This window comes from Microcebus murinus, chromosome 4 (assembly GCF_040939455.1).
Source record: "Microcebus murinus isolate Inina chromosome 4, M.murinus_Inina_mat1.0, whole genome shotgun sequence".
Classification (NCBI taxonomy): Eukaryota; Metazoa; Chordata; class Mammalia; order Primates; family Cheirogaleidae; genus Microcebus; species Microcebus murinus.
Genome location: NC_134107.1, coordinates 97,263,135 through 97,289,752, shown reverse-complemented (window position 1 = coordinate 97,289,752; position 26,618 = coordinate 97,263,135). Strand labels below are relative to the sequence as shown.

Sequence of the window (26,618 nt, the reverse complement as noted above, 5' to 3'; positions counted from 1 at the left end):
ACCACAATGAGACACAGATAAACTCACATGCTAATGCTGACATGGATACACACAGATCTACAGACATAAGGACACACTGACACATAGGCACAAGGATACAACATGTATACTGGCCCTACATTAACAGGCAGGCACAAAAGCACCAGCCCTGACATGCACAAATGCACACTGCTGCACACTCACACAGATAAACACAGTCTAGCATACAGACAGGTGGGCACCTACACAGACAGGCTGGAAAATAGACCCGTGGGCCCACAGGGCCCTGACACCCAGCCACAGACATACGGAGAGTAGAGGCAGACCTGGGACATGGTCCTCCTTGTCCCCAGCTCAGCTCCAAGTCACCCCCAAGCAGCCCTTGGCCCCAGGGTGGGCTGCTGCCAGTCCTTGAATGGCCAGGCCCAGGTGTGAGTGCTCCATGGCCCTGCCACTTAATCAGCCCCCTCCCCGCACACACCCCGACCCTGACACAGTCACCTCTCAGGGGCCTAGGAGGGATGGTACAATCACATTACCAGTCTTTGTCCCCCTCTCCCATTCATAACACCCAACCCTGGCGCCCAGGCCATGGGCTCCCAAAGCTCTCTAGTGTCCCCCCTTCCTCCTTAGGTGTCTCTCGCCACCTAGGGTTTATCCATAATGCCTCCACTTACCTGGCTTCCCTCCTGCTGCTTGCCCAGTTCCATGGCAAAAAAAAAAAAAAAACCAGGAACAGAGCCTCTGTACCCAGGAGGCTGGGCCAGTGCCCCGCCCCTGCCCCAGGACCCAGATAAGCGGCCTGGTTGAGGTGGGAGGGGCAGGGCGGCAGCCTCCCAGACTTAAAGTGGCAGGTGGGGCAGGTCAGGGCTGGTGGAGAGATGTATGTTGCACGTGGGGACAGGGTGGGGAGGCTGATGGAGGAGCTGGGGAGGCTGGGCCCACCACTCGGCCTGTGCCAGGCTCACTGCCCCCTCTCCAGGATGAGACCCCAGGAGGCCAAACTTTCTCTTCAAGGCCGAGGCAAAAACGGTAAAGAAAGGATACAGCGAAGGAAAAGACTGGGGATCCTGCCTCATCTCTCCCCACCTAACACATTGTCCCACACCCTCACCCAAAACTCTCCCAACTTCTTCTGAAAGGGTTCCAGACAAACCTCAGCTCTGGTTCTCCTCCTCAAGCCAATCCCAGGGTTCCTGGGCCCTCCCCTACCAAGAACCCTGTTCTTCTGTTCACAAGGGAGAGGGCAGAATCCATTCTCCTGTATGTGGGCTCGTGTGTGTACACAGCAGCCAGAGTCCCTTAAGCTCCCTGCACTATCTGGGGAATCCCAGCCCCCACCCAGCTCAGATGCCATCTCCAGGACAGCTGCCCAGAGCCACACCCAGCCCCTGCATGCACCCACACACATGCACACAGACACACACAATCACAGTCACACAGGCCAGCCTGGGGTCAGGCCAGGGGCTGCCCACCCTGTTCTCTCCCTCTTCCCTGCCACCCACACTCCCAGATGATCCTTTCTGGGACAGGGGGAGCAGCTCCCACCCATTTGTAGAGGCCAAAGAGAAGCAAAAAGAGAAGGACCAGGGGCCTTTCTAAAGGACAAGTCTCAGAGTCAAAAAGATAAGAGATCTGGGTTCCAATTCCAGCTTTGCCAGAACTTGCAGTGTGACCTTGGGCAAACCCATTCCCCTCTGACCTTCCCAACATCACGACCTGCTTCTCAAACTGAGAGCTGCAAGGTCTCACCATAAATGTGGTATGTTTTCCTAGAGCTTTGCTGTGCTCAGGTAAATAACATGAAACTTAATTTATATATTAAAACAAGTGCTATGTTGCAGAACAAATGCAAAATTAGCATGAATTTAAAATAAAGCCTGAGATTTCAAAGGAAGTTTTCCATCAGGGCACCAGAACCATGAGATACTGGTCACTAAGGTGTATCCTGGAGGCAGGAAAGCTTGAGAAGCCCAGGCCCTGTCCAAGGGCCTCTCCTGCTCTGCCAGCTGGCCTGCCTGAGCCTGGCAGAGACCCTGCCATGGATGGTGGCAGCCTCCCTGCCATTCGCTCACCAGCCTCTCCATCTCCTGCTCCCGGAGTCGCTCTTGGCGCTGCCGCCGGTGATACTCCAGGAGGTCGTCCTCATTGTCACTGATCTCTGTGATGCTATTTTTCCGCTCCCGCGTGATGGGCACCCGCAAGTCCCCACTGGAGAGCTTTCTCTGGGCACAGGGGCTCTGGCGTGGCGAAGCCCCCGTGAGAGAGCCCAGACTGTAGGCTGGGCTCAGCCTGCCACTGAAGCTGCCCTTACGGGGGGCCAGGGACTCCCCCAGTGTGGGCGAGGGGCTCCGTGTCCTACGGCCCCGCGCCCCCAGCGTCAGGGAGAAGTCCTCTGGTGAAGCCCCATGGGCTGCCCAGCGCCGAGGCCGAGGACTCTCTGCCACTTCCCTGGTTAGCTTGGGATCTGGGGCGGTCCGGGTAGGCAGAGGGGAGAGAGCTCGTCGGGACAGAGATGGGCTCAAGGGAGGGAGTTCTCGCATACTATCCAGGCCCCGGCGACCCATGCGGGGACTCTCAGGAGGCTGCAAGGTGCGGGTGGCTAACCCATCTGAAAATGTTCGGCCCACCAGCTGACGTGAAGGACTGGTTGTCAGCACCCGCTCAGTGCCTGGAGGCTCACGGAAAGGGCTGGGAGGGCGGTCCTGGAGTGTCCCAATCTTATTGCGGGGAGCAGGGACTGGAGGCTGGAACTTAGGACTGCCAGGAATGCAGGTGGGTTGGCTGCGAGCACTGGAAGCTGGGTATTCACTCAAGCTGATAGCCACCACGGGCAGCTGCCCACCCAGCCGGGGACTCTCAGTGGCTCTGCGGGCCTCTGCCAAGACAGTAGCTGCAGGGCTGTCTGTCAGCAGACCTCGGAGGCCAGGGCTTGGAGGCCTCTCATGACCCCCTTTCCTGCCCAGCCGAGGGCTCTCAGAGGAGCGGGTACTGCTCGGGTGGGACTGTGGGGGTTGCAGGGCCAGATGGTAGCTGGATGAACGGGCAGGCACAAGCGGGGGCACAGAAGGTCCTGGCTCCTGCCCGCTGGGTGAGTGACTGGCACAGCTTCCACTGCTGGCTGGTGAGGAGAGTGGAGAGAAGGCTGGAGAGGTGTTCTCATAGCTGGAGCCCACAGACATGGCACCAGGGCTGATTGGTGGGGACAGCAGGTAGCGCCCACCATTAGCCATCGGCGACAGCGGAGAGGTTGCAGCAGGCTTCTTGCTAGCAGCTCCAGGCTCCTCTAGCACCAAAGAGTCCATGATCTCCTGCAGGTCCTTCTCAATAGAGCTCACCAGGGAACTGTGGCTGGCACAGGCTGAGGGTCCCCGGGTTGCAGGCTGTGGGGTGTGGTTCCCATTCACCAGACTTTCTGATTCCACTGAAGGGAAAAGCAAAAAGCCTCAGACCCTGGTCTTCAACTTTTGGGAGCTACGAATGCATAAAATAAAGGGCACTACCCCACCTCCTCCTAGCACAGTGAGGCTATAAAGGCTCTGGAGAAGACGCCAGGAGATCTGGGTTTTGGCACCATCCAGCTCTGCCACTGACCTGCTGTGCAACCCTGGCCAAGTCACTTGCCCTCAGTTTCCCCTTCCATAAAGGAAAGGAATGGACAGGGCCCTTCTGCCTCTAACATTTAATGACTCAGGACACAATTAGCAACAATGCCAGGCACTTGTAAGCCAAGTTAATGCCAATTCACCCCAAGACTAGAATCCTCCCTGCCTTGGTTTTCCCAACTTCCTAAATCTCTCCTCAGGAGGGCAGGTGGACATTACAAAAAGGAGATGGGGCCAGAAGAGCTAGCCAGAAGTTCCAGGGGCTTCTAGTCTAATAGGACATCAGGGCCTCCCAACACAGGAACTAGAGGCCCAGGGGGAAAAAAACCAAAGCCTCCAGGGCTGGCCAAGGGGTGTGTGCTGCACTACTTTCTCCAATCAGAGGCAGGGGAAGGATCTGGTGCTAATGGCTGGTTCCTGGAAGCCAGGCTGGCCAGCAACTAGGTGCAGCTCAGGTCCTCCAATTATCCCATTATGCCATGCCAACAAGCGTCTGCCTTTGTCCTGCCCCAGCCCCAGTCAACCAATCAGGAGTCCCTGGAACCACTGCCCCAAACAGCTAAGTGAGTGGCATGACAAGGCTGGGGTTCGGGCAGGGTAAAATTAACTAGGGAGTGGACTGGAAACATAGGCTTCTGAGCCCCCAGGGGACTGGAAAAAACTGGGGATAAGGGTGCAAGGGAAAGCCTTTGCAAGACTGAGTTTGGGTCCGATATTATGAGGATTGTGTGGGATACAATCAGAGGGGTTCTCATGGATATTGAGTGATCCTAGTACCATCCACCTTTCCTCAGGTCCCCAGACTATACATTTCGACCACTGATACCAACCAACTACTGTGTTTCCCCGAAAATAAGACCTAGCGGGATTTCTAAGCATTTGCACAATATAAGCCCTACCCCAAAAATAAGACCTAGTGATGGGCGTGGCTACACAGCGCATCTGCACAACCCATGCATTTCGTTGCGGAGTGGTAAAAAGGACGAGCAGCCCTTCTCATCTGCCCCATCGTGACAGCTATTATCCCAGAGCTGACCAGAAAGGTGTGGGCAGCCCCACCAACAAGGTCAGCTCCCCCTGTCAGGTCCTGGCCATCCTGTGCATGCTGCAAGCTGAGGCTTTGAGGGGAAAATAACTGATCCCCTGAAAATAAGCCCTAGGATGTCTTCTTGAGGAAAAATAAATATAAGACCCTGTCTTATTTTCGAGGAAACACAGTAGGTATACCTAACATATGTGTCCACCTGTCCCAGCACCACATTGGCATTTGTCACCTCACAGCCACCTAAATACCAATGCAAAATTCTAGGGTGGTAGAACCACTGGTGGCCTCCTGGTCTACACCCCACCCCCTAGGCAGCTGGGCTGAGGAGGCCTATGTTGGTTCCCTGGAACAATCAGCAATTCTCCTCTAGGGATCAATAATTCACACACAAACTGCAGCTGTTCCACTGAGTCATCAGTGGGCATGGCATGGCCTGAGGGCTGGGCAGCGCCCAAGGACATGATCATCATCAGGTGGAACCCACCAGAGCTTACTAGGGGGTCCAACCTAATGCTTTCTTCTGCCCCCCAGGCCACCCTCAAGAGTGAGGCTCCTTGGTGGTGACATAGTGAGCTAGGTCCCAGATACTGAGTGGCATCCTCCAGGGCAGTGGGGTACAGGCTGGAAGAGCCCTCCATTCCTCAAGGTACGACTCCCCAATTTTAGCTATGCAGCACTGCCGTATATCTCTCCCAGTGGCGCCACTGCTTGGCATTCTCCACCAGCCCATGGCAGGTGGCAATGAGCCCAGACCATAGGTATTGTCCTGCCCTAACACTCCAAGTGTGGCTGAAGTGGGCAAGGAGGAGGACTGTCCAATGAGTACCACCAACCCAACCCCCTGCCCAGCTGGGTACCTACCGAGGCCAGGGCCGTAGGGCGGCCCAGGGGCCCGGGCCCCTGCTGGAATCATGCTCTTCATCCACTTGGCTTCAGCCGGGTGGTTAAAGCGGAGGAAGGTGGACTGACCCAGGCACAACATGCAGCCTGTGGAGAAAGCAGTCACTTGGCAGAGCAGACAGGGCTGAAGCCACCCTCACCCCACAGCACTTGCAGGTCACCTCAGGCTCTAAAGAGTCCACCTGCACTCACAGAGTCCACACAATTCACACCTGACCCTGCCTTTGCCTGAGACAGGCACCTCCAGGGCTCCACAGCACAGGGCAGAGTGGAAAGAGCAAGTCTCAAGATCAGAGTCCTCATCCTAACTCCTCTTCTTACTAGCTGTGAGATGTTCGGATAGAGTCACTTCACCTCTGAGTCTAGTTCTCTGATCAGAAACATGGGAATAATACCACTGACCTTGCAGAGTTAGTAAGACAGTGTATGTGAAAGCACTCTGTAAATGAAGAAAGTTCTTCAGAGAACACAGACACCCATGTCCCCCACACCTCAATATGTACCCCGATCCACCTATCTGTGCTTGCGCAGAAGGGTCAGTTTGAGAGGTAGCAACTTCCAGGGTCACAAAAAAAGGTCTAGTTAGGGGACTAGGGAAAAACTATGGATCAGTCAGATGACCTGGGGGGATAAGAATTTGCTTTGATTCCTTATCATTGTGTGGCCTTAAGAGAGCTGCCACCCTCTCTGAGCACACAGGGCGTGGCCACCACCCTCTTTCTTTCTGACAAAGCACCCTCTAGCTGCTCTCTGGTCTCCCCTAGAACCTAGCCAAGGCTAGGCCACCGTGCCCAGCCTCAGCCAAGCACATTCCCAGGCAGCAGACACAAGCCCATGCCTGCCCTGGAAGTGCAAGTACCTGGAGTAGGGAGGGTTCATGGGAGCCAGAAAATGTAGCCAGGGGCAGCAGGAGTGTGCACAGCGGCAGGTGTGCCCACAGGCACCTAAGCCTGGCTGGCAGAACTCCACCTCCTGGCCACACCAGGTGCTCAAGGGCTCCTGCAGAAGATGCGATGTTGGGAAAAGACACAGCCCTGTTGCTCTCTACCACCTGCCCTTCCAATTTGTCCACACCCCTGGTCCCTGATCCCAGGCTCCTGTCTTCCCAATCTGGTGCCATTTGGCGCCCCAAGCTTCATGCCAGTCTGAGCTAAGACTGGCAGGGAAGTCTACATTCCTGGACGCTGAGACAGTTCAACTCAGGCAGGCTGCAAGAGCAAGGGGCATCCAAGGCCACGTGGGTACCTTGGCAGGCCCCCTACTGAGAAGCTCAGGAGCCTGCTTCTGGGACCTTGGGCATTGCCATGGGGTGGGGGTCTAGCAGGCTGAGAAGCCCATAGTAGAAAACCATAGTGGACAAAGCCACCCACTACCTTGGCACACCCACAGGCCCTCCCAGGCAAGCGGCACCAACAATTCTAAAGGCTGATGGGTGGTTGGGAGAGGGTGGAGACTTCCCTGCCAAGCCACCAATCAGAGAAGCTGATCTCAGTGTAATCATAACTGGAATAAATAATAGCGAACCACACCGTCTACCTAATTACAACCACAGCTGTTTCAGAAAGAGCCCTGTCAGGCCCCTCCCCCTCTTTTCAGTCATTTAACAGGCTAATTAATGATGAGTCCGCAGGGTCTAGACAGACCCACTCAACCCTAGGTTGATGGGGGGAAGTGTAGTGGGTGGTGGGGATAAGGAGCCTGACCACACAGTCTAAGCTAGGAAGAAGGTGAGAAGTCGGGGTGGATTCCAGCCCAGCAGCACCGGGCCCACCCAAGGAGGCTATGAACATCTAGGGACCCTCCACCTTGGCACCCATAGCTCTAAGTTCCCTGCCTCCCTCCTCAGTCCTGCACCCTCCCCCACATAGGGGGTGTGGCCATGCTGCCTCTGGGCTATAAATAGTGATGCCAGGCAGCAGTCTAGATCCATATTAATAGAGCGGGCAAGAGGGCAACAGGACTGACAGCAGCCCAGCTCCTGCCCAAATTAACTTTCTATTTGCACTCAGGGGCCCCAGCATTGCCCCAGCTCTGGCCATGGGCTTGGCAAGCCTGTTTCTGGGAAGAAGCCCCCTTTCTACCCACTCCTGCCCCACACTCCCAAAGGCCAGCCATCTCAGGAAGCCCAGGAAGGCTTGCCCATCCAACCAAAGTTGTGGTAGTGCCCCCCCATGCCCAGAGGGGCTCAGGGCCCAGCTGTGTGCAGGTGGGTGGAGAAGCTGTACACTGGAGTAGAAAAACTGGGCAACGGAGAGGGTAGATCCTATGTCTGAGAGATGCACCCATACAAACAGACCCACACACAGACTCGTGAGCATGCATGCTCACACACTCACCGAGCAATGGCCACTGTCCTCCCGGCCACGCAAACAGAATGGAATGGCCAAAGGGAGGCTGGGTGAAGGGAAGATGGAAGGAAGGGCCTTGGCCCTTCCCATCAGAGACCTCTTTTGGCCATAACACAGACTCCCTTCATCCTATCCTGGACCCTTTAACCCCATCAGAGGGAGGCGGGTCCCAAGGAGGGGACTGCCAAGCACTGGGGAGGATGAGGTGTGCACCGCTGAGAAGTGCTTTCAAGCCCGGAATCCCACTTAGAAATGTTCAGGGCACACACACAACCGAGTCTCACAGCCTCATGCTCCCAAAGAGGGGCAGAGGACCCCAACCCCATCCCCCTCCCCGTGCCCACTCTCCCCAGGACGCCCCTCCCAGCCTGAGGTTCTCCACGCCCGGCTACCCGGAGGCTGTGGCTGGCCCGGGGCTGAGGACTCACCGCTGAACCCGGACCTCCGGATTGCTTGCCCCCGCTAGCCCGGGCCCTCCAGGTTCCCGGCCCGCCTGGGGCCTTTGCCTGGGGGCGGGCTGACCTTCTGCGCCGCCGGCTCCAGGCTCCAAGCTCGGAGCGAGCAGCGAGGCAGTGAGCAGCCGCCAAAGCCCGGGGAGGGGCGGGCCGGCCACCAGTGGCGGGGGAAGGGAGCCAGGGAGGGAGGGACAAAGGAGAGGAGGAGGGGAAGAGGAAGTGATGGAGGAGAAGAGTGGAGAGCTGGATGGAGAGGGCGGGGCGGGGCGGGAGGATGCAAGGAGAGAGCCAGCGACATCCTGCGCTAGGGGCAGGAGGAAAAGTGGGGTGGGAGGAAAGGTTCAACAGGGGTGCCTTGAGAGAAGGAAAGGTGAGGGGTAAATACAGAGGCCAGAGGGTCCAGAGCAGAAGCAAGAGTGAGGAGAGCGAAGGTAGGAAGTCTGTAGCTGAGAGGCCTGGGGTCCTGGCCAGCCCTGTCCTGAGTGGCTGTATCACCATCATCCAGTCACGCCCTCTGGCCTCAGATTACCCATCCACAGAAAGAGGAGGCTGGTCTCAATGACCACTGCTGGACGTCCAGCTCTGACATTCCAGGGCTTCATATGTGAGAGACTGGAAAAGAGCAGGGACTCCACAGGATCCAGCTAGGTCACTAGGTCCACTCTGGCCCTCAGCCTGCCCCTGTGACAAGGTCACCCTGGGCTGGGAGTTCAGGCCAAAGCAGAGCTCAGTGCAATGCAATGCCCTTCTCTCCATCCTAAACAACGTCCCCACCTCCTGGTCCCACTCACCACAGTTCACCCCTTAACCCAGGCTGGACCAAGGCACTACCCCTTTCTCCATCTGAGGGGAGCCAGCCCACTTCCTGGGGCCTGGAAGTCAACCCTACCTCCCCACAGCCACAATCTCCAGTTGTGCCCCAGCAAAGGGTCCTCCACCCCAATAAGGTACCCTTCCTATCTGTGAAACACAAATGTCTGCAGCCTCAAGGGTCAGGCTGAGATTCTGAGGCAGGCAGGTACCCATCACCCAGCCAGGTCCCCTAGAAAATTCCTCTTGCTCCAGAGACCTGGCCCCTGGACACCAGAACCTTAAGGGACATACTGCATGTGCTCAGCAGCTAACAGGGCCTTACACACTGTCTCTCAGATACACACCAACCCTTGCTAAGTCACACTGACAGCTATGCACACTCTGAGTCACACAAACAGCTGCATTAAACACATTCTTTGATGTCCTGGTGTGGTGTGGTGGCTCACACCTATAATCCCAGCACTTTGGGAGGCCAAGATGGGAGGCTTGCTTGAGGCCAGGAGTTCAAGACCAGTGTAGGCAACATAGCAAGATCCTGTCTCTACGAAACAAATTTTTTTTTTTAATTAGCCAGGCCTAGTGGCATGCACCTGTAGTCCCAGCTACGCAGGAGGTTGAGACAGGCAGATTGCTTGAGCCCAGGAGTTCAAGGCTAAAGTAAGCTATGATCATACTACTGCACTCCAGCCTGGGAAGCAGAGCAAGAACTCATCTCTAAAAAAAAAAAAAAGAAAAGAAAAATTGGCCAGGCTCAGTGGTTCATGCCTGTAATCCTAGAACTCTGGGAGGCCTAGGCAGGAGGATTGCTTGAGCAATCCTCAGGAGTTCAAGACCAGCCTGAGCAAGAGTGAGACCTCATTTCTACTAAAAATAGAAAAAATTAGCCATGCATAGTGGCAAGTGCCTGTAATCTCAGCGACTCAGGAGGCTGAGGCAGGAGGATCCTTTGAGTCCAGGAGTTTGAGGTTGCTGTGAGCTAGGCTGACGCCACAGCACTCTAGCCAGGGCAACAGAGTGAGACTCTATCACAAAAAAATAAACAAATAATAAACACACACATATACACATGCTCTGTCTCTCACACACTTTTATTCTCATGGTCACATTACCCTAGGCACCAACCCCGCCTCTTAGTGACACTCTCACTCTGGCATAGCTATCCTTTCACTCAGTCCTTGGAGAGACTCTGAAATAAAAAGCCAACCTCCTTAGAGAAATAATCAGGCAAATTTTCCGCCCTTGCTGAACAGCCCACTACCCCACTTAAGCACACTGTCAACTGTAGGCACACACATCCACACACTCACATGTGCACACACATATTATTCCTCTTCTGAAGGAAAAAGGAAGAACCATATAGGGTCAAATGCAAAATGAGGGGAGGCTTAAAAAAAAATTTCAGGAAGAGTGATTCATCGGTCTGGAAACTGTGATGGCCAGCTGGACAGACCCAGGCATACACAGAGGATGCCCGCCAGTGAGAAATAGGGCAGGAGGCGGACACAAAGAAGTGGGAAGCTAGGAGCCTTCCCTCTGCTGTCCTTCCTTGGAGCCTTGTAAGTTAAGATCTTTATCAGTCTTATAACAGAGAAAAGTTGGAGGCTCTGCTCCCGATTAACAGAAGGAATAACTGGGTGGGAGAGGAAGTGGCTCAATGTCCTGGATCCCAGAAAGAGAAGGTTGGATAACCCAGAAATCCTGGCTCCCCACCCACTCCTCTGCTGTCCCTCACACAAGCCCCTACCCATCAGTGAGGGGCTTAGAGAATGAAGGAGACTTGGAGACTAGGGCTGGCAGCAAATGCTAGGAGTAGATGGGGACCTACTGTCTAGACAGCCTGGGCCCTGAGCTGTGTGGCTTTCTGGGTCCTCCCCCACTTAGTCCCCTCCCAGATCTTTCATGTGGTCTGGCACTGTGGTCCCAGGGTGGGGCAGCCTAGACTTAGATTGAGATTCCTCCTCATTTCCTTAGTTCTATTCCCAGCTCCACCCCTTGCTCTGTGGAGAAGAGGGCAGCGTGGGACGTGCCAGGATGCCTGGGTACAAGGGGTGGAATCAGGATCTTCTTAGCTCCCTCAATTCATGCTCCCATGTTCATAGCTCTGTGCTAAAGGTTGGCATCTGCTTTCTGCCCGCCTCCCCCCTTCCCTGGCCAAGGCATATTCCTGCTGGAAGAGCCTGTCACTGCCATCTCTGCTTGTCATGAAGTGTGTCTCTCCAAGTTGCCTATGGCTGGGCACAGTGCCCAGAATGATGCATCTAGGGGCTGGCCCAGCCAGAGCAGGCTCCTTGTTATTCCCAGGGTAGCCTTCTGTTTTTCAAAGAGGAGGGTTCCCTCTACAAGGCCAGATTAGGGAAACAAGACAGAAAAAACAATCCTCTTGTACATATGCCCACAGATAGGCATATGGCCAATGAATTCTTGTATACACACACAGACATTTTGGTACCATCAGTCCTGAGTTCACCCCTGCCGCCCACTTGAACACACTGAGCCATAAACACAGGAGAGACACAAACACAGAGATACACAAGCCCAGAGTCACAAACACATCCGGAGATACATAAACACACTCCAGTTATACAGACACACAGAGATAGCACATGCACCCCCCGAGCCACCCAGTTTCCAAGGAAACGCACTCCCAAGAATGTCCGGAGTGGGGCCAGGCAGGGCTGGGCTTGGTGCCTTGCTCCAGAGATGAGACAAGGAAACCCTCAGCTCCTGGAGCCCAGGGGAGGGAGAGGACGGGGAGAAGAACACCCATTCCTTTGTGCCTCTGCCTACCCCTCCACAGGCTGCCAAGCTTCTGAGACAGGCCAGCCCAGACAAGAAGGCTATGGGGAAGAGGGAGAAAAAGGGAAGGGGCTTAGGGTCAGAAGAGAGTAGGAGGGTACATACTTGGCAGGGTGGGCTTCTGGCTGGTAAGGGGAGGGTCACTGGGGCCACAGAAAATGCTTCAGAATTCCATCCTGGCCCCAGGCACTCCCTCTTTTCAGGGAGTTAAATAATGCACTGGGCAGACTGGACAGAGAGGCACATGGAACATGGGTTCCTCCACCCTGCTCCCAACTCAGGGTGACAATGAACATTCTTGCCTGTGAATGTGATGGATTCCTGGCTGAGGTGGGGAGGGCTGGGCCTTCTTTGAACTTTGCCCTGCCTCTCCTTGCTGCTCTATTGTCTCACCTCCATGCTCCCAAATTTTGGAGAAGACGCTCTCTCAGTGACTGAACAGGATTGTCAGGAACCAGATGCCATCACAGCCAAAGCCCCAATTTATGGGGGTTTCCCCTCTCATACCACACCAGAGACCTTGAAGCCTGGAGAAGGCAAGGGCCTACCTGCTGCTGCTGGTGGACCTGCCTCCCTGAAGTCAGCTGTCCATGCCCTGCCCACCCCCAAAGGCAGGAAGAACAGAGTGGGGCAAGGTCAGGTCTCCGGGGTCCGCCGTGAAGGGAGTGGCATTGAAAGGCCCCAAGGGGTGTGAAGAGCAGAGAGGGAGACAGTGGAGTGAGTGGAATTTCCACTGCACAGGGGCTTTTAGCCTGTAAGAGGCCCCAGAAAGCAATGCCAACAAGTCCTCCTGCTCAGAGCCAGGCTTAGCCCAAAGCTCCCATCCTCCTGTTAACCTCACTTCTAACCTCCATCCAAATCTTTTTTCATTCCCCTGAGTTGATGATTCACTGGATGAATTGAGGCCCAGAGCCCTCTTTCCAGAGTGAACACACCTGATCTGTCAAAGTGCCACCTGGGCCAACCCCTTACCTGCCTAGTAACTACACTAATTAGGAGCTCAGTTCTTAGAGCTACCTTACCCAACAGAATGGTCCATTCATGACCCAAAAGCTGTCAACAATCTTGAGGGTTTTTTGTTTGTTTGTTTTGTTTTGTTGAGACAGTCTTGCTCTGTTGCTCCAGCTAGAATGCAGTGGCATCATCATAGTTCACTGCAAACTCAAACTCCTGGGCACAAGTGACCCTCCTGCCTCAGTCTCCCAGAGTAACTGGGACTACAGGTGTGTACCCCAATGCCCAGATAATTTTTCTATTTTTTTTTTTTTGAGACAGAGTCTCGCTTTGTTGCCCAGGCTAGAGAGAGTGCCGTGGCATCAGCCTAGCTCACAGCAACCTCAAACTCCTGGGCTCAAGCGATCCTATTGCCTCAGCCTCCCGAGTAGCTGGGACTACAGGCATGCACCACCATGCTAGGCTAATTTTTTCTATATATATATATATTAGTTGGCCAATTAATTTCTTTCTATTTATAGTAGAGACAGGGGTCTTGCTCTTGTTCAGGATGGTTTCGAACTCCTGACCTTGAGCAATCCGGCCGCCTTGCCCTCCCAGAGTGCTAGGATTACAGACGTGAGCCACCTCGCCCGGCCAATTTTTCTATTTTTAATAGTGATGGGGTCTTGCTCTTGCTCAGGCTGGTCTCGAACTCCTGAGCTTAAGCAATCCTCCCGCCTTGGCCTCCCAGAGTGCCAGGATTATAGGCATGAGCCACCCGCCCAGCCTGTCAACAATCTTGTGACAGGAGAGGGCATGTCCTCAGATTTTGCCCTTGCCCCATCCCCATCAGGAGGTACTGTCCTCCTCTCCAGCTTCTCAAAACAACTCCCTCTTGGCATTGTTTCACAGTGCCACAGTGCTGTTTCATAGCAGTGATAGCCTCTCACTGCTACTGCATTGCTCTTCCCCGAAGCTGCTAACAACCACACCACACCCCAGGAACCTCTCCCCATGGTGTGTGGAGGCAGGTTGAGAGTGACCAGAGAGAAAAGCAAGTTGAAGACAAGTGTGGATGCTGGGGGGTTTGGATTGTTGTTTAGGCATATCCAGATACACCTAAGCACCCCATCCCCAGTACAGGCCACTCAGGCAATTACCATGGCAACCACCATGTAGGCTTCCCCTACACCTAACATGCACAGGCTTTTAAACACAGGCACTCTTTGTTTGAGGGTATCGAACCTTACCCTGAGTGAGCCGTGTGGGCTGCCGGACGGGGAGCCCATCAATAGTGCAGGCATTGCCACAAGGGTAGAGGGTGAGGGTGCCCCGCAGGTTCTCGATGTAGCAGTGCTCTGGAGCCAGGCCTGGCCCCTGCAGTGAGATGTCTCTGGCTGCAGAGCCAATCATCGTCCTCCCTGGAGACAGGAGGCAAACCGAGTCAGAGGGGTTGTCCAGGCTGAGGAGGCAGAGACAGGGCAAGGAGGGCCACAGTGGAAATATATTTCTACCTCCTACTCCTGGAAGAATCTCTGCCTACCACTGGCCACCCCTATTGGGCCCCTGAGCCTGGTTGAGACGGTAACTGATAGAAGCTCTTCTGGAGCAAGGAACACTCTGGCTGAGAATGGGAAGGCCCAGACTCCACACATAGAGTAGAGAGGGGGCCTCTTTTCTTTTTTTTTTTTTTGAGACAGAGTCTCACTGTGTTGCCCCGGCTATATGCCGTGGTGTCAGCCTAGCTTACAGCAACCTCAAACTCCTGGGCTCAAGCGATCCTTCTGCCTCAGCCTCCCAAGTAGCTGGGACTAACAGGCATGTGCCACCATGCCCGGCTAATTTTTTCTATTTTTGGTAGAGATGGGGTTTGCTCTTGCTCAGGATGGTCTTGAACTCCTGAGTGGATGATCCAGCCTCCTTGGCCTCCCAGAGTGCTGGGATTACAGGCATGAGCAACCACGTCCACCAAGGGGCCTCTTTTCTGTAGACCTTCTCTTAGTCCCCCCAACTGCCTCTCCCTATGTCCTTTTTTCTTGTTCCCCTTCATCCTACACACTCCTCTTTTTTTCTAAAACTCTCTCTCTCTCCTTCTTCTCTCCCTCCCTTCTGCCACCTGCACCTCTCCCCTCCCTCACTCTCCCTTTCTCTTCAGTGCAGCTTCTCCCCCAACTGCTTTGCAGAAACAGCCCCTCCCCCCCTGGCAGAGCCCCTGAGACTGGTATTTGGAGAATGTGGGGAATGCTGTATCACCCAGGCAACAAGTGCAGCCAGGAGAGGAGAGAGGGAGGACAGAAGCTGAAAGGTGAAGGAGGCCATGCCAGGGCCTTATCTTGCCCCCACTCCTATCTCTCCCTTCTCCACCTACCCTAGGGTGTAGTCTCCCAAGCCAGGCATTGCCCTGGGCCCCCTTTCTTCTTGGCCACACTGGTTGCTAAGAGCAGTGTGCTCTCCTGTTTCTCTCAGTGCTTTCCTCCTTGTTTCAAAACTGATCTTTAATCACGGTCAGGCTATCTACCAAAGATGGCAGGCAGTCTCGGGGAAGCAGAGACAAGAGAAGCAAGCCTGGTGGGATGGGGAGGTGGGAGGTGAGCATTGCCAGCAGGCAGCAGAAGGGCCCCAACACATGCAAGAGCTGGGCCTCCAGGGCAGGAATGCCTGTAAGGATGGAGGGGTGGCAGGTGGGATGCACTGACCACTCTTACCTTCCTCCAGCGGCAGCAGAGTGATGGCAGTGCTGAGTCGCCCACTGCCCAGGCTCACCAGATGGGGTTTGTCCGTTTGCACTTTCAGCCCTTTGCCTGTCTCGATCAAGTCCAAGGGTCCTTTCTGCAGGTAGTGGGGGTGGAGGAGGAGCATCATTAGAGACTCCAAGCCAGCACTTTAGCACCCTAGTCCCAGTCCCACCAGCACTCTCTCCAGCCCTTGCCCTTCTCCAAAGGGCTCTGAGAGTGCTGAAAGGCTTAGCACAAAATCTCACACAGAGCATTATTGCACTAAATTGTAATTAGATCTGAATCTAGGCCACTAACTCTTCCCAGTGGATTTATCTCTAGTCTTGGCTTAACTGCCCCTTTTGTCTATTAAAGCAGAAATAAGGAGATGGGGTGGAGGGTAGCATTAGGTAAGCAGGAGGGGTACTGTAGAAGAGGGCCAATCGAGCTCCCTGCAGACTTGTCCATGGCTATTCACTTGGCCATTGCTTGCCACTCTACACTAAATTACAAGAGAGGGATGAGGCATGAATCAAAGGGAGTGATATTGCCCAGGGTTAATCTGTAAACTGCTTTCTGACTTTCAAAGGGTAGTTTCTGGGTGAACCAATTAACCTGATTCAGATAAAGACCGAGCTGTTAATAGGCTTGGGACCTGGGGAAGGGCAGAGAGGAACAGAACTGCTACTCTCATCCTTGGCTGGGACCACAAGAGGGTAGAAGGGCTGAACCCATCCTTATCAACAGCCCTCTTTCCTCACAGCCCTGACCCCACTCACCTGCACCATGGCCTGAGTCTTGCATCCAGGTCCTACCTGGTTCCTATTGAGAGTATCCATGGTGCTAGGGCTCCAGCGCACCTGGGGACACAGCAGAAAGCAGTTGAGGTAGGGAGACCAGGGCAGAAGAGGAAAAGAAGTAGGCTCTGTGGCAGGGTTCTCAGGGCAGGGGCTACACCAGCCACCATCATTCCCAGCATGCTCATGCCGAAGGAAAAGTGCAGGCAGCTAAAGAGCTTGGGCAGGGGCTGGGGAGGTGGTGCCAGGTCTCCAGCCACAGTATGGATACCACACCATATCAGTCCTGGCCCTTGCCACCATAAGCACAAACTGCCCTATGGGCCCAACCTGTACTTCTGTGCTTTCTTGCCCTGTGCTCCCCAGAACCTAGGTCTTGGCAGCTGAAGACCCTTAGCCATCTAGAGCCTTAAGCAGGGTGGGGAAAATCTACCTTAGTGGGAGAAGCAGAATCCAGGGAAGAAGCCCTTCCAAGGACACTGATAGATGGAGGGCCCCCAGGCAGGTGGCAGGGGCTCCCTCCCAATCGTTTTCTTTTCCTCTTCTCCCTTTGTCTCTTTTTCCAGGGGTCTTATAAGGTAGGATGTTTTCTTAAAGGAGACACAGAGGAAAAACTCAGCCATTCCTAGCATCTCCATATGTCTCAACCCGTATACCTTTTCTTCCCCAGAAAGCAACCTCACCCCAACAAGATGAGATAAAAACAACTCAGTGGTAACTAATACCGGGAATATTGGGTTCTTAACTCTTGAGTTCCTAACTGACTTGGTGCTGGAGGAAGCTTAGGCCCTTAGAACAAGAGTAAGATAGATTCCAGAGCCAGAATTTAAATTCCCCTACCCCCCACTCCACTACCCATCCCTTTCTCCCTGGCTCATGTTTTTTTTTTTTTTTTTTTTTTTTTTGAGACAGAGTCTCGCTTTGTTGCCCAGGCTAGTGTGAGTGCCGTGGCGTCAGCCTAGCTCACAGCAACCTCAAACTCCTGGGCTCGAGCGATCCTTCTGTCTCAGCCTCCCGAGTAGCTGGGACTACAGGCATGCGCCACCATGCCCGGCTAATTTTTTTTTTTATATATATATCAGTTGGCCAATTAGTTTCTTTCTATTTATAGTAGAGACGGGGTCTCGCTCTTGCTCAGGCTGGTTTTGAACTCCTGACCTTGAGCAATCCACCCGCCTCAGCCTCCCAGAGAGCTAGGATTACAGGCGTGAGCCACCGCGCCCGGCTTGGCTCATGTTTTTGATACCTGAGAAATGGTATCTGAGGAAGGATGTTTGTGTACTAATGTGTGCCCACACGCCCAAGCCTTGGCCATCTTCTAAGGTGAGAAACTTCCCATTTGCTGCGGAAATGTTACTCAGCAAGGCTGAGAAGAGTATGGCTAAGAGGCAAGGAAGCAGACCCAGGAAAGCAGGGTTTCCCTCCACTTTCTCTTCCAGCCATTTACCAGGTGACCTGGAAAGGAAGTGGGGGCAGGTGCCAGTATTCCAAGGAGTGTCTGACTCTGGCAGTGGGTCCCAAGGGCCTCAGCCATGCAGTTACTAAATTTACACTCCCAGCTTCCACCCTTCCGGACCTGAACTGCATCATCTCCGTCACCATTTCCACCCAAGCTGGCGGAAGAGAGGCCGGAACACAGCCTGGGGCCCACCCCAAGACTGCTTGGGAAGAGCGGAGGAACGGACCATTAACCTATACCAAGTCCCCAGCTGGCCTGGCACCTCCCCAGGAGTCCTGGCCATGGGGAAGAATTTCCAGGGACAAAGATTGCTATACTGTTTCCTTAGACCCAGGGAAATCCTTCAGCATTTTCTGAGGGAAGAAAGGCAAGAGAGTGGATTGGGAAAGGGGAGTTTATGTAAAAAAGAGGTTAAGAAAAATAAAAAAATAATGGTGAAGGAAAAGCATCATCCATTAGTGGAAAGAGCTTTAGACTGGGATGCAAAAGTCTTAAATTCTACCCTGACTATATTATTTATTAGCTGTAAGATCTTTGACAAGTCATTTAACTTCTCTGATTGTCAAGTCATTCTTCTATAAAACTGGAATAATGATTTAAAAAAAGAAAGACTGGATCAGTGCTTGCCTGGGGCTAAGTATGGACTGAGCAGTGATTGTAAATGGGCACAAAATATTTTTGGGAGGGATGTGATAGAATTGTTCTAAAATTAAATTGTAAGGATGGTTGCACAGCTTTGTAAATATACTAAATATCATTGAATTGTACACAAATTGGGCTGGTGAGTTTTATTTATTTATTTGTTTTATTTATTTATTTATTTTGAGACAGAGTCTCGCTTTGTTGCTCAGGCTAGAGTGAGTGCCATGGCATCAGCCTAGCTCACAGCAACCTCAAACTCCTGGGCTCAAACGATCCTGCTGCCTCAGCCTCCCAAGTAGCTGGGACTACAGGCATGCGCCACCATGCCTGGCTAATTTTTTCTATATATATTAGTTGGCCAATTCATTTCTCTCTATTTATAGTAGAGATGGGGTCTCTCTTGCTCAGGCTGGTTTCGAACTCCTGACCTTGAGCGATCCGCCCGCCTTGGCCTCCCAGAGTGCTAGGATTACAGGCGTGAGCCACTGCGAGGGGCCTATTTATTTATTTTTGAGACAGAGTCTCACTGCATTGCCTGGGCTACAAGTGCCATAGTGTCAGCCTAGCTCACAGCAACCTCAAAACTCCTGGGCTCAAGCAATCCTTCTGCCTCAGCCTCCCGAGTAGCTGGGACTACAGGCATGCACCACCATGCCCGGCTAATTTTTTCTATATATTTTTAGTTGGCCAATTAATTTCTTTCTATTTTTAGTAGAGACGGGTCTCGCTCTTGCTCAGGCTGGTTTCCAACTCCTGAGCTCAAAGGATCCTCCTGCTTCAGCCTCCCAGAGTGCTAAGATTACAGGTGTGAGCCACCATGCCCCGCTGGGCAGGTGAGTTTTATGACATATAAATTATATCTCAGTAAAGCTGTTAGTTTAAAAGAAAAAGGACAGTCTGAAGATTCAGGTATTATATTAAATGACACTCCATGAAGGCAAAACACTATAAAAATGCCAGTTATTATTATGAGCTGCTGTCTGGGCCTTAGTTTATTCATCTGTCAAATTGGAGTGTTTGTCACTATCACCGTGTGAGGCAGCTGAGGTGTGCTCATTTATTTACACCAAAGAATTTCAAGTGGAGATAAGATTATAAAGGAGTAAGGTTGATGGGGGAACAAGAGCGATAAGAGGAGAGGAGAGAAGGGAATAAGGAGGTGAAAGGACACGAAGAGATAAGGAGAGAGGTGTAGGAAGAAGATAAGAAAAGATGTAGAGATTGGGAGACGCGAGGCTGTGGCCCCAGCTTGGAAACCTAATCCAGGTGAAGTGGAAAGAGACACCAGACCAAACTGTCAAGCACTCAGGCGGTGCTTGGACAAGGGGTCTCGCCACGGCCCGGAAAGCCGCCACCTGGGGGCGCCATCTCCTCGACCCCCAACCCTGGCCTGCCCAAAGGACGCCCCCAACTGGCTGGCCCGCTTCCGTCCCACCCGGCTGCTGCCCACTACGCTGGGGCTGTAATTATCCACCCGGCCGCCCAGCCTCGGCCCGGCGCCCTTTCTGGGAAACCCTGCCCGCCCCGCGGCCAAAACAAGGCCCTCGTGGACCGAGTCGGGCCTCTAGTGAGGAAGCCGGGCGGTCAGCCTGGCCCTCGGGAGCCCTCCCGCACCCAGGGTACAGACGCCCCAGCGCCGCCTCGGGAGCACGGCGACCGGGCCCGGGCTCCGGGATTTGGCGAGTTACAGGCAGGGTCCTGTGTGCTGGCGCCGCTGCAGGTGACCCCGGCCCGGCCGCTCTGGCCTCCTCCTCAGCAGGAGCGCGCCGGCACCCGGCCACGCGGGACACCGTCCGCAACCCTCCACCGAGTGCGGAGCCCAGTGTCACCCCTTGGGGGTCTCAGCACCCGCACGAAGGTGGAGGGAGGCCAGAGGAAGGTCCGGGCTCCCAGCGGGGACCAAGATGGAAGGTCCAAAGCCAGCCCCCGACGAAAGGCCAGGCCCTCCGCGGGCCTCTGCTCAGGTGCTCCCCAGGGCCCTGTGGGGCGCTCAGGCCCGCACTTGTGTCCCTAGGGGCCAGCCGAGGCCTCTCCCGGGGCGTCGCAGGGCCGTGGACAGAGGGCTGCGGGGTGGAGCTGGGATCCTCTCGGCCCTCCGCCGCCTTCGCCTTCCTGGCGCACATCCGCCCCCGAGGAAGAGCCGCCGGCAGAGGAAGGAGTCGAAAGGGAAGGAAACTGAGGCTGGGAGCTCAGTGCGGGGACGCCCCAGCGCGGCAAGGGCAGAGAGAACTTAAGGATGAGGAAAGCGAGGCTGAGAGAAAGGGGGTCTGCGGAGGGACTGCGCGTGGAAAGGGGGACTCAGGAATTTGGAGGGAAAACTAAGAGGGAAACTGAAGGATAAGGACAGATGAAAGCTAGGGAGGGAAGACTGCGGAGCAGCGAGGTGGAGAGGTGGGGGTGACAGGCAGGGGAGGCGGGAAGCACCCCGAGGCACTGAGGGCAGTGGGGGGCCGAGGGGGCGGGAGCTGGGGGAGGGGGCGGAAAGGAGGGAGACTGGGGGCGGGCCGGGGCCCAGAAGTGGGGGACAGAAGAGAGGTGGGTTGCCAGAGGGCAGGGGGAGACCGGGAGGAGAGACGCGCGTGCAGTGTGGGCTGTGTCGTGTGTGGAAATGTGCGCCTCTCCCAAGTCGGCGGGGCCAGAGAGAGTTCCGCCCGGCAGGGGCGCTCACTGCCCCTGGGCCCGCTGCTCTCCGGGCCGCCCAGGTGGGACAAGGCCTCAGTGTTGGGCCGCCTGCCACAGCCGCCCGCCCGCCCCTGACGGCGGGACAAGCGGCCTTTCTTTGGCCGGGCAGGGAGAAGGAGCCGCTTGTTCGCGCGGCGGGGAGGGGGCGGCCGCACAGACGCCGCCCGCGCCGGCCCGGCAGCTGCGGGAAGGGCGGCCGCGTGGGGGCGGTGGGCGTGGGAGCGGGGCGGCGGTTTCCAGAGCGCGAGGCGTGCGGTGTGTACGGTGTGTGGAGTGGATGGCGAGGTCTGGACGTGTCGGGGCGGCGCGATAGGGGGTGCGTGTGCGCGGCGTGCTGTGGGAGGCTGCGTGGGCGGCGGGCGCTGCGCGTGTGCTGTGTGGAAGCCTGACGTGGAGGGGAGCGTGTGTCTGTGTGTGATGCTGTGCGTGGGGGTGAGCCCGCCGTCCGATGAGTCAGCCTCCGGGAGCTCCGGGACGGCTGAGCTAACGGGCCCAGAATGCAGCCCCGCCCCGGCGCCCTGGGTCCCCTGCCGGGCCGTGTGGTCGCCGGGCCAAGTCCCCACTCGGAGCCCGCCTGGGCGGAAGCGTCCGCGGGCGCCTCGGCAACCCCGCGGCCCCACCCGGCCGGCAGCCCACACTTCCCCATCCCGGGGGAGCCCAGATGACTCGGCTCGGCCTCAGCTGGGGGAACTCCGCTAGGGATTCGAATCCGGACCGCGCGGGCGTGACGAGAGCCTGCGACTCTCTCTTCCAGGGTGCCCCAGTCGGCCTCCCGGACCCCTAAAGACATGGGGCCTAGGAGGGGTGCCTGGCAGGCCCCAGACGTGTTTCCCATCTCCTGGACACCCCCAGGATCCCTTCCGGACACCTGTGACCGGGAGCGGGGCTCCGCACGCATGGGCCCCTCCCTTGTCCATCAAGGCAGCTCGCCTGGGGACAGGAGCAGAGACGGCCCAGGGCATTCCCCTCCCTGTGGTCCTGCTGTTGGAGGAGACAGGGAGGTGTGGGGCGCTGGAGGACGAGGACGCGCGCCACCCTAGACCCTGCGAGTTTCCGCCCTGACGCCTTGGTGCGGGTGGGAAAGTCTGGATGGGGCAAGAGTCAGTGTCCCTCCCAGGGGAGAGCGCGAGGGCCCCCCCTGGCGGTGGCGCTGGCAGCTGCTCGGGAGGGCAAAAGCAAGCCGCTCACCGGAAAGCCGCGGAGCCCACTCGCAGCAAAGTTGCTTTCGCCCCCACGCACTCACCTCCTCCCCCACGGATTCTCCCGAGTCTCCCCAGCCCAGGGCTGATCTGAGGGCTCTCGCCAGGCCCGGGGGACTTCCCTTACGCTGTCCCAGCCGCGCAGCGAATGGGACCCGCAGGCGTAGTGGAAGGGGGCGTTCTTACCTCGAGGGGAGAGGGGGACCCCGGTCCCTTCGCCGGTCTTGGCCGCCGTGGCCTCAGGCTCGGAAGGACACTGTTGCTTTTCCCTGGGAGCCCGCTGAATAGGAGGAGAGCGAGCCTGTCCCGCCCCCCTCCCGCTAGTCCCCGCCCCATCCCCCGTCCCGTCCGCCTGGCCAGCCAGAGAAGACGCCCTTGTGGGGCTGGAGCCCAAGGTCCCCCCACCCACCCTTTCCCACAGTAGCACCTCCCCCGCCTGCACAGCGCCCGCTTTGTTCATCTGTACAGCTGGCTCTCCACCACCGCCCTCCCCTCCGGACTCTCCCAGACCACCCTCCACCCCTAGGCTTTAACTGCACTTCTGAGAGGAGGTTTTGACAGTTTCTCCCTCTCCTTCCTCCTCCACTCACCCTCCCGCTTTCTTTTTACCTTAGATGCCTGAAACGTCCATTGGCTCCCAGTTGCCCTCTTAGTCGGAGCCCCTGCAACAGGCTCTCAACATCTCCACCACTCTGCTGAGGTACCCACGTCTTCCCCATCACCCCACCATGAAGAGCTGTAAATGGGTTTGTTGACAGCCCTGCATATCAGGCTTCCCCAACTTTCCTAAGGATAGGTACAACAAGACATGTTCAAGTGCCATGCAAACTCTAAAGCGCAGGAAAGCTGAATGGAATTACGATCTCGCCCCCGTGGAGGGGCACCCCCACCGCAGATCTGCTGGTTTACAGATTGGGACCTGGGAGGCAGGCTATAGATACGCAGCTGAGCACATAGTTCTGTAGTTGGTTGGGTTTCTGTAGAAGTGAGGGTTAATAAGGAAGAAAAGGAATGCCAATTTCTTCTATGCCATTGTAAAAAAAGAATAAAAAAATAAGATAAAAGAAAAATTAAAAAGAAAATAAGGAAGAAAAGGGAGCACTAGACACCTAAAAGTGGCCTAGAAACTGAGCCTCCTTGAGGTCATTCTGCATCTCAGCCCCCACCCGGAAATCCAATGCTGACAGTAGATCCTTACCTTCCAAAGCAGCTATTGCCCCAGGAGACTGGCTGGGGAGGCCCTAGGGAGCTGAACTCAGCTAGACTGGACCTCTTTAACCTGCACTCTTACAAGACCCTAGAAACTTCTTTTCTGAAGGAGCAGAAAGCCCTCAAGTCTGGTCTAAATCCCAGCTGGGGTGGATAACAAAAAATAATCTGTCCTTTATGGAATGGACAAGTCCTGTTCTGATTCAGTAGCTTTAGTTTGTGCTCTCTCTACCCAACCTCGGAATAGCGCAGGAGACTGGACTGTAGGAATCTCTGGTCACTCATTGACAGGGCCAGCATTAGCAGGGGGCCCCCCACAATGGAGGCTGGATCTGACCATGTCCAAACAGTGGACAAGAAGGGGGAGGGGCCCTTTGCTACTACCTGCTATAGTCAGGAGATAGAACCACCTGGCTCCAGAATATGCTGTGGATACCAGGAAACCCCAGGGTTTGGGGGTGGGGTGGGGCACGAGACTTACTCTTCCTCTCTTCATACTGTTTAAAGCTCATGAAAGTAACTTAACTCTGACCAACCTTCATAAGGCAGATAACAACAGTAATATTCAGGTTATTCTGGTATGTAAAATAAAATAATAAAGGAAAGAAAACCCAAACTGTTGTAATCGCATATGTCCAAGACCCAGCATTTGAGGCGAGGGTCTCAGATTAGGCTACCTCACAGGCTTTTTACTTAACTCTGTTTCACAATCCCCAGCTCCTCTTCACCATCTTGATCAGGAGGAATTTCAGGGAATAATCAAGCCTGCCACGAAGGCAGCTGACACTGAGGCAGGGGATTGAAACAGCACCCAACTTTCCTTGCTTTTATCACAACGCAGGGACCAGCTGACCCCATGATAAAGGCACTGTGCAGTGTCCTCTCTCCTGCTGTCAGGCCTCGATGTTCCCACAGTTAGATCACTCAGGGGACTACAGACCAACTGCCCCTACCCTCCACCCCCACCCCACTGCACATCTGGAGCCCATCAAAAAACTCAGTGCTCTCTCATAGTTACGCAAGAGGTCGAGCAGCTGGGAGCTCAGGAAAGGGGGAGGAAGAGAGGGGAAGAAAGTAGAAAACAGCTTTCCAGGCATGCTTCAGACTTTCCGAAGTGGAAGCAGGGGGAGAGGGCAAAGGCTGGGTGTGGAAGGAAGAGTGGATTTTTTTCAGGCCCTCTGCGCTTGGCTGTGTCAGGGGTGGGTTTCCACACTCCTCCTTGCCTTTGCTTTGGCACACTTCCCACTGTGTGCCTCCTCTTAAATTGTCCTCCCTCTAGCCCCAGAAAGAGGTGATTATTGCTCATACAGCAAGCAATCCCTGTAGATACACACCCTCTCCCAGAAGGCTATCCCTTTCTGGCCTCTTTGGATCCTGAACTCAGGCATCATTAGCGTAGGTGTGGTGGCAGCAATGGCGCTGCACTAACTTGGGAAAAACTTCGAGGCTCTACCCAAAGCTAACATGTATCCAAGCTGAGTGGGAAATTTGGGTAGAACAGAAGTATGGTCTTGTGTACCTTCATGGCTCAGGACCACCTTTCTAAGAGCTGAAAAGAACAAGCATTCATTTGGGCAAAGAACAGGAAACAAGACCTATTTTCCATTTCTTTCCTTATCTTGAATTTGTAATGCCTCTTTCAAATGGCCTCTGTCCTGGTGTGGTAATCAAACGGATTTACACAGAATATAGATGGGGTGGGGGGTGGGGGGGTGTTTCCAGAATTGGACTACCTTAGCCCTTAGCCCCTGCCCTAAGAACAGCTAGGCAAAACCTTTTCATTTTTTGTGGGGGATGGAAGGAGGGGCCCACACTTTTAAAAACTTGCCTGGTAGCTTGGTATGTGTGAGACAAAACAGCCTGGTTTGGACAGGTAGTCTAATTTTTTCTAAAGGCCTGCCTCCATATCAATCCCAAACTCCCCAGCGTAAGGTGTGAAACAGGTATTTGTAGGATGCTATCTGTCCTTGGGTTAATAGCAATGCACAGCAACCAACCTATTTGTGGATCTTCTAAATAGGAGCTTCGAAGTTCTAGAGCTGCAAATATATTTACCAAAGGGAGAAAGGAGGAATAGGGGTCAGGGTAGGGTGGGGCAGGGATGTGTTTGGATTAAGAAAGATATACATAATAAAAGAGAACTGAGTTTTGCCTTTTGAGATTCCTCTAAAGCCTCCAAACCTTATTCCCCACTTTCATGGAGACCCATGTTGAGTATCACAGTTGTAGTTAACACTTGTCTAGCTTAGCAAAAAAAGTCTTTATAAACAGGCAGTCATTGCTTCTAGTTAATCTTCCTGAGGCTGAGGACTTGTTTTCCTTCTGTCTCCTTCCAATAAGCCCTGCCAGATGTGAACTTTAATAAAAGGTTATTCTATATCAATCCTGGAAATCTCCCAGATCCTACCCAGAGTGAACAACTTTAACACTGTTCACAATTTTTAAATTAATTGGAGTTTTCCCTGTCTGAGATGCCTGGGTTGACAGATTTGAGGTTTGAAGCTACTATGAGTAAATGACTGACAGATCTTAAAAGGAATTCCTGTCCAGAGGTGTGTCTCCTACCTCCTCTACATGGAATGAACTAATCCAGAGCAGGAACCACAAGCTTCCTACACCAGACAGAGTGCTCAGTCAGATCTAATTATTTTGCTAGTCTCCCTCACAAGAGGCCAACGAAAAGTCCACTTGATGCCTCAGAGGGATTAACAGCCAGTCGGGGTGTGGCATGGTTTTGGTGTCCTTCACTGGATTAAGGTTACAGTCTCAGAGAGCCAAGCCACACTTTAGCAACATTAGAACAGATACTATTTCACTAAGAAAAACAAAACAAAATAAAAACCCAGAATCTTAGCTTTCATCATTAAAATAAAAACATTTTCATTCTAGACTTATTATTCATTAGGAATAATTAATTTGCCTTCCAAATAATCTGCTGACATTCAACAGTTTTTCTAAGTAAAAAAGGAGGCATAAGAAAGAAGACTTTTCTGTGGGAATTATCAACAATTCCAAAGGTACTCATCACTCATCTCTGGA

At 54.3% G+C, this 26,618-nt stretch overlaps 1 protein-coding gene across 17 annotated transcripts in view; it reads right to left on the bottom strand.

Annotated features, from left to right (window-relative positions):
- Positions 1–22,684, bottom strand: part of PHLDB1 (pleckstrin homology like domain family B member 1) — a 47,394-nt gene extending 24,710 nt beyond the window's left edge. For 14 of the 17 annotated variants that reach the window (XM_076002570.1, XM_076002571.1, XM_076002572.1 and 11 more), the window contains exons 1-6: positions 22,557–22,684; positions 16,371–16,451; positions 15,583–15,706; positions 14,128–14,298; positions 5,491–5,616; positions 2,055–3,403 (exon numbers count right to left, since the gene is read on the bottom strand). In XM_076002570.1, the coding sequence (XP_075858685.1) occupies positions 2,055–3,403; positions 5,491–5,616; positions 14,128–14,298; positions 15,583–15,706; positions 16,371–16,430 (1,830 nt within the window). In that variant the 5' untranslated portion in view covers positions 16,431–16,451; positions 22,557–22,684. Of the gene's footprint in view, positions 1–2,054; positions 3,404–5,490; positions 5,617–8,305; positions 8,478–14,127; positions 14,299–15,582; positions 15,707–16,370; positions 16,452–16,821; positions 16,979–22,556 lie in introns of those variants that run through there. The other 3 variants (XM_076002568.1, XM_020286716.2, XM_076002574.1) reach the window with 3 other exon arrangements.
- Between the last annotated feature and the right edge of the window lie 3,934 nt (positions 22,685–26,618).